The sequence below is a fragment of the Magallana gigas genome, chromosome 1 (genome assembly GCF_963853765.1).
Source record: "Magallana gigas chromosome 1, xbMagGiga1.1, whole genome shotgun sequence".
Lineage (NCBI taxonomy): Eukaryota > Metazoa > Mollusca > Bivalvia > Ostreida > Ostreidae > Magallana > Magallana gigas.
In genome coordinates, this window is record NC_088853.1 from 2,161,887 (window position 1) to 2,174,713 (window position 12,827).

Here is a 12,827-nt window from a genome sequence, read left to right on the forward strand (position 1 = left end):
GTTCAGTTCAACAAGTGCGATGTTTTGGCTGCTGAAATAAACACGATTTCCGGTGTCAGTCAGGATCAGACATTCTGTTATAAACAAACACACTTCATTGTGACGGGTCAGGAATGCTACAGATAGCAGGATTGTCGTCCAAAAGATAATTCTAAAATTTTATTTCACAAACGCATAATGAAATTTAACATGAATTATTAAAACAAAGCACATACAGTGAAACTGACCAGTAAATTCACTTGAATTGTTCTGGCAAACATTTCTGCAAAATATGTAGAAATACAGGATTGCTTTAGAAGTCATCCGTGGTCTTAAATCAATTTTTACCCCCCCCCCCCAGATCCCTCCACCCACCCCCTTACTTCGAGTACATATACATTAAGTAGTATAAAGATAAAATAAAGTAATAATGAAAACTAAGTTGACCGATTAATACATTTAAAACTAAATATTCGAACAGCTTTTTTCTATTTTGAAAACCGGTAAATTCATTATCTGGGACCGAAACCATTTGGGGTCGAAATTGCTAGGTGGCGAAACGTCTAAGCATCGCTGTGACGTATGTCGACCAGACGATAGACCGATTTGGGAAGAGGAAAGGAAAGTTTATTTCTATCCGTTTAGATAATTGTTCCCCGTGAAAAAAAGGTTTGTCATATTATATATTCTACGATATGGTCTACTTCTTCTATATATCATGCCCGTGACAATTTGGTGAGATAAAACGCGATAGTTTTAAAAGTCAACTATGTAAAATGGCTGACCCGAAAACAAACCTTCAAAATCATGTCATTCGTGAATATGTTAAGTTTTGAAGAAAAAACTGTTGTAACTTAGTTCAGGTAAGGGAGGAGGGGGTAAGTTGTTTCAATCCAACAGCTCAATGTACCAGTCGTTTGTTCAGACACAGAATCCCCCCCCTTTTTTTTTAAATGTTTACTTGGAGTATATACGTTAAGTAATATAAAGATGAAATTAATTAATAATGAAAACTAAGTTGACCGATTAAAACATTAAAAACTAAATATATGAATAGCTTTTTGGGGGGGGGGGGGGTGGCATTTGTCTAAAAAAGTAAGTAACATTTTGTTTTCCTGTTGAAAGACCAACATTTTATGAGAAAACATTTATCAATGTCTTAATCGCTTACCAGAATTTGAAAAAAAAATATAGTTATTGACACTTTAACATTTGTTACATGTAAGAATATCTATACTACATTTTGTCAATTAACTAAAAAATGCCTGCACCAGAGTAACTGCTTACTCTTTTGGTATTTTAACAAGTGTAATATGATGTCCATAAACTATAATTGAATATTACCTGATAAGTAATTATTGTTGAATTAATTAAAACCTACTTTCATTTTCAATATTTTAAAACCAGCCGAAAATAGCAAAAATGAGAGTATGGTGGTGGACATGCTTTGGGGGATCCAAGTCAGTGGGAGTTTGTATCAAAATATATACTAGGCTAGCAATGAAATGATATTGAATGATTATGTAAAGGGTGAATATATTTACTGGGAATTTACTTAGAGTATACATAGAAGGTAATACTTGATATTTACATTTGCAAATATGTTTCCTTATATGAACCTTTGAATAGCGAAAATGTTCAATAATGTGTGAACTTTTTCATGACATCGCAATGATAAAGGCGATGAATGTTCATTAAAAAATGTTTTGCTTTTCCTAGACCGTTTTCCTATGCTACATGTACAAATAATACACATCAATAGTGATCATTAATAGAATGGTGAATATGGTAGGATGTTTTAATAAACTAAATTAATTAATTTAATACATTAATGTATTTGAATATATAATACTGAGAAGGAGGGGGCGGGGTCCTTGAAACAAATAATCGACATCATTCTATTTTGATAAGAAAAAATTTGTAGGATTACAAAATTAAATGAATTGACCTACTTTGTGCTTTAATAAAAAATCATATATTTATGCATACATATAATATTCTTTAGATTGACTTATGAACCTAAACATTTCTCTAACTTCAAACGTGCATTATAGCTTGATTATGTAACAGTAGTTTATTTTCAAAACAGCATGACCACGTGTGATAATTTAAAACACTTTATTAATATAAATAAAATGTGTTTTTGACTTTCCTTCCGCTTTAAGTATTGTACCTTGATATTTCAAATACTCGGATATCTCAAAGTTTTTAAACAGTCCCATCTAGTTCGAGATAACAAAGTTTGACTGTATTTTATACGAACTCTTTTAAAAACGGGCTAAAATACAGATGTTATCGGTTTCAGAGAGCAGTGATATGGAATCGGAAAACCACAGTGTGGTGAACCGGAAATTCAGATCAAACTCTGTAAAATTGGCAGTATAATTGATGGGTTTATAATATGTATATATCATCCATTTTAGTTTAGATTTTTCATCCCTGCTCCTCTAAATATCCAGCCATGCAGTTGGGTTTTTATTTCAATTTTAAAGAAAAGGTTAAGATAACAATTAAGAAACAAATCAGACACAAGAAATACAAAAATGAACCAAAAAATAATTTTTTTAAATATTAAGCATTGTATCATATAAATGATTATATATTGTTTATCTAGCGCTTGTGTGGGATATCATCGAATACTAGAATGTAATAGTTAACAGTCCATGGTCTCTTTACAGGTTCCCTGTGCCTGACTGTTGACTGATAGGTTATACCAGTCTATAGTATGTAACAGTTGATGGTCTCTTTACAGGTTCTCTGTGTCTGACTGTTGACTGATAGGTTATACCAGTCTGTAGTATGTAACAGTTGATGGTCTCTTTACAGGTTCCCAGGCTGTGTTTGACTGTGCTGCGTACTGCGATATCAAAGAGAGAATATATGTGGTATAGTATTCATGTAATATCACCATGTTCATGTAGCTATACTATGTATTTTTAGGTCAGCTGAGTCACTCAGGAGACCCATTGCTATCTCACGTTTGTCGTCGTGTGTCATTCATAGACATTTTAGTATACATCTTTTAAATGGGTATGAGGGCAGTAGTCATTGTGTTAGTACTGGGGTAAGAACTGTTACTCGAGAGCATAGGCCGAGGTCAACATCAATTTCTTACCCAGGAACTGACAATATAACCATTGTCCACATTCCCATTTGATGACTGATGTGTTAGAGTAGGAGAATCATATCCTTGTGATAATGTAAGGGCTGGGGTATTGTCCAATTATCTGCCTGTAGGACAGTCAAAAATCAACCAGGGTTAAGGGAATAGCAAAGCATGGGACATAAGCCGGTAATTAGCATGTATACATTGGTGGGTTCCCATTTTGCCCACATTTGAGGATTTAGGTGTGAATTATAGTCTGTTCTTTACATGGGGTAAAGACACAACTGCATTTTATCCATGTTTTATAACCACATTATAAAAAGTTACATTCTGTATTTCATAGGTGAATTGTAAATAAGAACATACTGAAGATATGTGTCACATTTGAAAAACAGTGTTTCAATCCAATCAGACAGAAGGCAAATCCTGTGTCGGCCCTCATTTCTATAACTAAGTTATGGTGATGTGTGTGTGGAGAGAGAGAGAGAGAGAGAGAGAGAGAGAGAGAGAGAGAGAGAGAGAGAGAGAATAAACATAGATTGAAGTAACATGTTTGAGAGTAAGCAGTAATTAATATAGTAAATGTAGATTTTTACGAGTTTGAGAAAAGGTTAATAAAGCAATTAATGTTTACATAAATAAACCAAAAATATGGATCAACATATAATTATACCCCCGCTTCAAAGGAGAGGGGGTATACTGTTTTACCCTTGTGTCTGTCCATCTGTCTGTCTATCTGTCTGTCTGTCTGTCCGTCCGTAACAAAAATTTCTGTCTCTAAATCTCTTAACTATCTGTTAAATGACGACTTTGCTTATTTTTTAACCAAAATTTTCAAACAAATTTTCGTCAAAGATTTCTCAGCAGCTATTTATCGCAGATGTTTGAATTTTTTACAGTGTTTGTTAAGGCATGCCATATTATGGGATATATTGTTGTACCAATCGGACGTCAACTTCCTGTTAAATGAGTACTTTGTTTATTTTAGCCAACATTTTCAAACAAATTTTCCTCAAAGATTTCTCAGCAGCTATTAATCGCAGATGCTTGAAATTTTAACACACTATTTGTTTAGGCATGCCATATTGTGGGATATATTTATGTACCAATCGGATGCCAGCTTTCTGTTAAATGTTGACTTTGCTTATTTTGCATATTCACATCAGAGCGGGGGTATCACTAGTGAGCATTGGCTCACATATATATCTTGTGAAGCATTGTATCATATAAATGTATGTAATATTAAATCCCGCAATTGTGCGGGATATCATCAAGTACTAGAATGTAACAGTTGATGGTCTCTTTACAGGTTCTCTGTGTCTGACTGTTGACTGATAGGTTATACCAGTCTGTAGTATGTAACAGTTGATGGTCTCTTTACAGGTTCCCAGGTTGTGTCTGGTTGTGCTGTTGACTGAAAGATCAAAGGGAGGATATATGTGGTATAGTATTCATGTAATATCATCATGTTCATGTAGCTATGCTATGTATTTTTAGGTCACCTGAGTCACTCAGGAGACCCATTGCTATCTCACGTTTGTCGTCGTGTGTCATTCATAGACATTTTACATGTAGTATACATCTTTTAAATGGGTATGAGGGCAGTAGTCATTGTGTTAGTACTGGGGTAAGAACTGTTACTCGAGAGCATAGGCCGAGGTCAACATCAATTTCTTACCCAGGAACTGACAATATAACTATTGCCCACATTTCCATTTGGTTATTGATGTGTTAGACGAGGAGAAACATACCTTTGTGGTAATATCAGGGCTCATTTATCTAAGGGGGGGGGGCAGTCAAAAATCAACCAGGGTTAAGGGAATAGCAAAGCATGGGACATAAACCAGTAATTAACATGTATACACTGGTGGGTTCCCATTTTGTACAAATTTGAGGATTAGGTGTGAATTGTATTTTGATAGCAATTAAAGAAAGTAGTAATGAGAGAGAGAGAGAGAGAGAGTGAGAGAGAGAGAGAGAGAGAGAGAGAGATTACATGTCTAAGAAAAGATACATATGTTTAACAGAGTAAGTAAGTCAGAGAAAAGAGAGAGTGAGAGAGATATTACATGTCTGAGAGAATAAGTAAGATGTATATGTTTACATGTATAAGAGTAAGTATCTGAGAGAGAGAGAGAGAGAGAGAGAGAGGAGAGAGAGAGAGAGAGAGAGCAAACAGACGTTATACAGAGCAATAAATATTATATGATAGATACGGAACAACAAGAGTAAGGGAGTAAGAGACAAACTTTAGTTGAGTTCATCTGAAAGAGAGAAAGATAGATAGAGAGAAGAGAGGGATGATAGAAAACAAGATTACATGTTAGAAACGAGAGGGAGAGGTTTGGTAGTGAAAGTGTGAGGGATAGAGTGAACAGTTAGAAAGCAAGAGAACAGATTTAATGAGAGACAAGAAGTACATGTTTAGCTGTAAAATCATGAGATAGTGAGAGAGAGAAATAATAAAAGAATGAAATTGATAACAGAGTTACAGAGAGGAGAGAGACAGAGAGAGAGAATACATGTCTGAGAAAAATAGTTAGATGCACATGTTTACATACTAAGTCTGTGAGTAAGAAACAGAGACTACATGCCTGAGAGAATAAGATGCACATGTTTACATGTATAAGAGTAAGTCACAAGAGAGAGAGAGAGAGAGAGAGAGAGACAGACAGACAGACAGACAGAGACTACATGTCTGAGAGAATAAGATGCACATGTTTACATGTATAAGAGTAAGTCACAAGAAAGAGAGAGAGAGAGAGAGAGAGAGAGAGAGAGACTACATGTCTGAGAGAATAAGTAAGATGCACATGTTTACATGTAAAAAAGTAAGTATCTGAGAGAGAGAGAGAGAGAGAGAGAGAGAGAGAAAGACTACATGTCTGAAAGAATAAGTAAGATGCACATGTTTACATAAAAGATAGAAAGTGTTTACATGTTTATTTATGAAATAATGAGGGACAGAGGCTTAGAGAAAGAATGAGAGATAAGAAGTACTTGTTTAGCTGTAAAATCATGAGATAGTGAATGAAGGAGTAATAATGTGAGAGAGAGACAGAGAGAGAGAGACAGACACACAGAGAGAGAGAGAGATTACATGTCTAAGAGAAATAGAAAGATGCATATTTTTAACAGAGAGTAACTCAGAGAGAAAAAGAGAGAGAAATTACCATAGTAAGATGCACATGTTTATAAGAATAGGTCAGAGAGAGAGAGAGAGAGAGAGAGAGAGAGAGAGAGAGAGAGAGAGAGAGAGAGAATTCATCTTTGAGAGTAAGATATATTTAGTACATGTACATGTTTAATGGAGTTTGTCTGAAAGAGAGAAATAGATAAAAAGAGAGAGCAAAAATACATGTTTAGAAGAGAAATCTTTTTTTCTCTGACTTTCTCTGCTAGATAATCATATAGTACACTTTCTCAATTATGTACACATCCAAGAGAGAGAAACAGAGAGAAAGAAATGTAGGGATAAAGAGAGGGAGAGAGAGAGAGGAGAGAGAGAGAGAGAGCCCCTCTTTCTCACTCAGCAATCTTGTGTTGTATTTTTCTACTGGTTGAGTGTCTCTATAATCAGAACCAGAATAATAGACCGTCAATTATCCAAGTAGAGAAACTATATTAATCTTTAAAAAACCCAAATATATTTCTTTTAAAATTTGACATTGAATGTTTATACAAACAATAATAATCCTAAAACTCTTTATTTTCATTGAACAGGTTATGACCCAGACCGCCCACATCATGGACACAGCAAGCTCCCAATACATCACAGCAAGCTCCCAATACATCACAGCAAGCTCCCAATACATCACAGCAAGCTCCCAATATAGAGTAAATCAGTGTTCTAAGTGTCCGGGGGACACAGCGTACCATTGTGTATCGTGTCCATGTGATATGTGTCCCCAGTGTAAAGAGAACCATGTTAAAGATCTCCAAACAATAGACCATGATGTTGTGTCACACCGTGATAAAATCAACTACATCCCAACACAAGAGATCTGTGTGAGACACCCTAGCCATGTTTATACAAAGTACTGTGAATGTTGTCAAGTTCCTGCCTGTAATAATTGCCAAACACATAGAAAACACAAGAAGATAAATGTTAAAACAGCCTATAAAACAAATCGACAACAACACAGAGGAACCATTCACACCATCAGAAGTGAGGCTCTCTTTTACAGACCTGTTCTCCTGACAGGAATCAAAGCTGATGTCAAAACCTGTCACACAGAATTCTCCCCCCTTCAATCAGAGATGTTAACAAAGGCCCAGACACTGAAGGATCTCATTGACCATGTGGTATATGATCTATTGAACAATGTATTATGTTACTTTGATTTCAAACACAGATGTAAAAAACAAAAGATAAAAATGATCAGACATATTGTCAGACTAAGGAGATATGAACACAGATATGTACAGCCAGCATTCACATTCAGTGCACTACAATTCCTCTCCTTCACAAAGACAGCCCTCCCCCAGATACATCTTACACTCCACACCAGCCAGCTCTCCATGACTGAGTCACTCAACAAGGAGGATGTGATGGAGTCACTGAGTGCAATCCAAATCACAGAGAGAGGAAACCGACGCGTAGGAAACCAGTGTCTGCTGAAACTGACGTCTGGTGCTGAGTTCCATCAATCTCTCACAGTGCCAGGTGTTGATTTTTGTTATCACATTTCCTGTGTGACATCAGACCGGGTCTGGGTCAGTGATTATAGAAACAATCTCATGTTGACAGACACAACAGGTGTCCCTCTACATCGTGTGGAGGATTCACGTAGTGGTTTATATGGATTACACACAGTGAACAGTGAGAGTGAACTGATTTATATAGATAGGAATTATAACATCAACAAACTGTCAAAGGATATGAAAACAACCACCACATTTATAGAGAGAACAGACTATACATGGGAACCACAGAGTGTGTACTGGTCCCCGTCCACTGGGGATCTACTGGTCGGGATGTATGTTACATACACAGCCAAGGTAACCCGGTACAACCAGAGTGGACAACTCACACAAACCATACAGTACCACAACACAGGACGGCGACTGTATAGTAAACCTCGCTATATAACAGAGAACAACAATGGGGATGTCGTGGTGTCTGACGCTATAGACTTTGTGTCTGGTGCTGTAGTGGTGACAGAGCGTGGAGGAAGACATCGTTTCTCCTACACAGGACATCCATCAGGATCACAACTATGGCCATGGGGAATCTGTACTGACGCGCTGTCACACATCCTGGTGTGTGATACTAAAACCAACACAGTACAGATGATAAATAAGGACGGTCAGTTCCTGTCACATCTACTGACAGAATCACAAGAGATGGATGAACCACACAGCCTGAGTTATGATGTCAACACTCACCGTCTCTGGGTCGTATCAGGGTGGGACAACAAGGTGTGTGTCTACAGGTATATCACCAGACAGGACGCTCTGACAGGTAAGTCTGAGTCATTATCATTCACATTAATTAGATATAGATAACTAAGACTCACAGTCCGTGTTAATTATCAGTCAATAAGATACATGTAAGACATGTTTATCTGTGTGATTGTTTGTCAATATAAACAACTCATTGTTACAGGGTTAGCTGTATCTACCAGTCATTGGGATTCAGTGTTTATCTAAAATAAACAGAAATTAGATACATTATTTTATTAATTAAATGTACAGTTACATGTCATTGTATTTAGTGAATAGAAATAGCAGGTTGCTGTATTTAATTATGATATATATAGAGTGACTCATGTATTTGTAATCAGTTTTTTTGTGACATGTTAATTGACTTAATTTAATTAATTAGACAAATGATAAAGCAAGTGTCATGGTAATCAGGTTAAAGTTTTAATTTGTAGATGTAGCTCTATCATTACATATACTGTATGTATTAATTAACAGCTAATTAATGACTTGTTGTAGATGAACACAGACCCCGTCCTGATAGAGACACCCGATACACGACACATCCTCACAACAACTCATCAACTAAACGAAAGTAAAACTCACTGACGCATGTATTTGTAATCAGTTGTTTTGTTGCATGTTAATTGACTTAATTAATTAAACAAATGATAGACCAAATATCATGTATTCAGTTTAAAGTTTTAATTTGTAGATGTTGCTCTATTGTTACATATAATGTATGTAATTAATTAATTAACAGCTAATTAATGCCTTGTTGTAGATGAACACAGACCCCGTCCTGATGAGGACGCCATGTCCAGCTCAACACCAGCCGTATAATGGAGATAGCTGGGATATTGACAGGTTGTAAATGTTTCTGTACAAATCTAGTCTGCTCTCAAAACCACACATGTTGTTTGTCACTTTGTTCAACACCTGCAGCTGAAATTGAGCTGTGTATAATTCACATGGACTGTAATACTGACTCCTGTTTATTTCACACTTTGTGATTATCCAAACATGGCTGTCTGTTGCTGAGTGAGAAACATCATGTTATACAAGTCTTATTTTCTGAATGTGGAATATTATAAAAAAATATCCACATGAAGTATATAATATTAAACTGAACAATTATAAATTGTAAATGTCAGATCATTATCAATTCCAAAATGTATCTTGTTTTGCTAATTGTGCCATTATTATACCCCATGTAATGGAATTGTTAGAGAATAATGATTTCAACCTATCTCAGTCAGTCCTGGATTTTAAGCAAAACATATATTAAACAGCTGCACAGAATTTTATCATGTTTAATATGAAACTTTTAAAGTATTTAGGACACAATGTGTAGATGTGCTAATTACTAGGAAGTTCCAATTCATTTATCTTTCTAGGAATTTTAGCTCCATTGAACTTATAATTTTGTCCAAATGTTGAATTTAGCAATGATTTTTTAAGGCGTCGAGCTAATGCTCGGCATCCTTCTAGCGATCGTCTAGATTGGCAATCGTCCAAAAATTCATGCACTGCACCGCCTTTTTAATGCGCATAAAAAAATAAGTTCCTTGAAGTATTAAACGTATTACAAGATTTGTATTCCTTTTATTCAACTAAATTGTGTACAAAAACAACTTTGCCTCCCTGGTTATTGACAACTCATTGCATTAGTATAAATTAATGGCGGATGAATACAATAAGGTGCAATGTAAACATTCACTAAAATATTATTTAAGTTTATCGCTTACATTTTGATTGGAGACTGTGCCCGATAAAAATAAAATTTGATATGTAAATGAATTTGTTATCGGGCATGGTCTCCAAAATAATTGTAAGCGATAAACTTATCTAGAGATTTTGTGCAATTAATAAACACGATAATGCAGTTGGTTTGGTCGAGCACTTTAGATAGCACGTGTTGTGGATTTGTTTGTAAACAACCATAGCATAGGGAATCTTGTTTCAAACGGGAATTGAAATAAATAAAAGTATGTTTTATTATTATAATTAGGGACACACTGTTAATGTATTCAAATAATGAGCCTGTGAAATGTGCAAAGACTTTTTAACAGTGTGTCCCTAATTATAATAATAAAACATACTTTTAATAATTTTTTTTGAACTTTGAAATTTCTTCGATTTTAGTAACCATGATGAGTTATTGTATTATAAACTCATCACTACCTATTTTATAACGAAATATACTGATTATTGTTTTTGAAACAGCACAAAACGTAATTTATTTCCTTTTTTATTAACCGGGTTTTCCAACGGAAAAATCGGGTTATTAAAATGGTGAAAATGGCGGGCGGGCGGCTGCCAAAAGGGTACCCTCATTGTACGGATAACTCCTCATACAGTTTTCAAGATAGGAAATTGTACATATATCAGAGGTGTGCATATTGCTAGGATTTTGATTTCTGATTATTTATCGAAAAAATACCAGATTTTGAACATAGTCATTTTTGGGCAAAATATTGCATATAGGGTACCCTCATTGTACGGATAACTCCTCCTACAGTTTTCAAGATAGGAAGGTGTTCTTTTGCAGATCAATTGTACATATATCAGAGGTGTGCATATTGCTAGGATTTTGATTTCTGTTAATTTATCGAAAAAATACCAGCTTTTAAACTTAGTCATTTTTTGGCAAAATATTGCATATAGGGTACCCTCATTGTACGGATAACTCCTCCTACAGTTTTCAAGATAGGAAGGTGTTCTTTTGCAGATCAATTGTACATATATCAGAGGTGTGCATATTGCTAGGATTTTGATTTCTGTTAATTTATCGAAAAAATACCAGCTTTTAAACTTAGTCATTTTTTGGCAAAATATTGCATATAGGGTACCCTCATTGTACGGATAACTCCTCCTACAGTTCTCAAGATAAGAAGTTGTTCTTTTGCAGATCAATTGTACATATATCAGAGGTGTGCAAATTGCTAGGATTTTGATTTCTGATAATTTATCGAAAAAATACCAGATTTTGAACTTAGTCATTTTTTGGCAAAATATTGCATATAGGGTACCCTCATTGAACGGATAACTCCTCCTCCTACAGATTTCAAGATAGGAAGTTGTTCTTTTGCAGATCAATTGTACATATATCAGAGGTGTGAAAATTGATAGGATTTTGATTTCTGATTATTTATGAAAAAACTTTTTGGGCAAAATATTGCATATAGGGTACTCCGTTTCACTGGATACGGGTTGACATGGATTATAGATACAGTTCACATAAAAGAAAACCCGGTTTGCTGTTACATTGACAGCTTTCCACTTGTTCTAATATTATTTGATGAACGACTATATATATAAGTACAGAAATTCAAATCATTGATATCATTCTATATAAAAGAAAATGTCAGCTCGACGCCTTTGTGGCCGTTCCCGCCTTTGATTTTGTAGGTAGTTAGAACACAATGTGTTGATTTGCACATTTCTAGGAAATTTTAATTACAATGTTTTGTCTTCAAATTTTGAACCATTAGAGTTTAGTATGTTGATGTTTAAGACAAATGATTAAATGTGTGCATAATTGCAGAAAGTTTTGATCTGATGATGTTTTGCTAGTAATGCCCTTTATCATTTTTAGCTAACTGAGCTGAAAGCTCAAGTGAGCCTTTCTGATCACATTTTGTCTGTCGTCTGTCTGTTTGTTTGTCTGTCCTCTGTCCGTCAACTTTTCACATTTTCAACATCTCCCCCAGAACTAATGGGTCAATTTCAACCAAACTTGGCACAAAGCACCCTTAGGCAAAGAAGATTCAAAGTTGTGAAAATTAAGAAACGTGCCCCTTTTCAAGGGGAGATATTTAGTATTTATGTATCCCAACCTGAGAGAAATTCAAAGCCACCCTCCCATCCCTTTAATTAAGGTTGTATGGAACATCTGTCAATAATAATGTGGATTAAAGTACATTACTATTGAAATACTTTTATTGGTTTAGAATTTTCTTTCACAATATCTTACCAAAAAATATGTTTTAGAAAATTTTGGAAAAGTAATAAATTTTTCACACCCGACTCGAACTTGTGACTTACAGGTCTGTAGTGAGCGCTCTAACCCACTGCACTATGCTGTAAGGTAACAATGATGGGAAAGAAACTATTTATAAAATTATACTTGATTTATTTATTTCAATAAATAATATGACACAACATAAAGGTGTCCCATACCACCTCCATACATGTAAAGAATGAATTTTATCAAAATTTTGATTTATTCTATTAATTTAACAAATTTTTCAAAAAAGCGGTCCCCATACAGTTTGCCTCAGTTACAATCAGCCAGTACCAGAATTTTATGCTTCCA

The 12,827-nt window shown here is 35.0% G+C and overlaps 2 protein-coding genes across 2 annotated transcripts in view; both read left to right on the forward strand.

Annotated features, from left to right (window-relative positions):
* LOC117687750 (uncharacterized) overlaps window positions 1–12,827 on the forward strand; it is a 232,769-nt gene that overhangs the window by 19,909 nt on the left and 200,033 nt on the right. The window lies entirely within an intron of this gene.
* Window positions 2,810–12,827, forward strand: part of LOC105342260 (uncharacterized) — an 89,889-nt gene continuing 79,871 nt past the window's right edge. The window contains exons 1-4 of the mRNA XM_066076325.1: window positions 2,810–2,864; window positions 6,809–8,549; window positions 9,029–9,104; window positions 9,294–9,376. Of these exons, the coding sequence (XP_065932397.1) occupies window positions 6,812–8,549; window positions 9,029–9,104; window positions 9,294–9,297 (1,818 nt within the window). The 5' untranslated portion in view covers window positions 2,810–2,864; window positions 6,809–6,811 and the 3' untranslated portion in view covers window positions 9,298–9,376. The remainder of the gene's footprint in view (window positions 2,865–6,808; window positions 8,550–9,028; window positions 9,105–9,293; window positions 9,377–12,827) is intronic.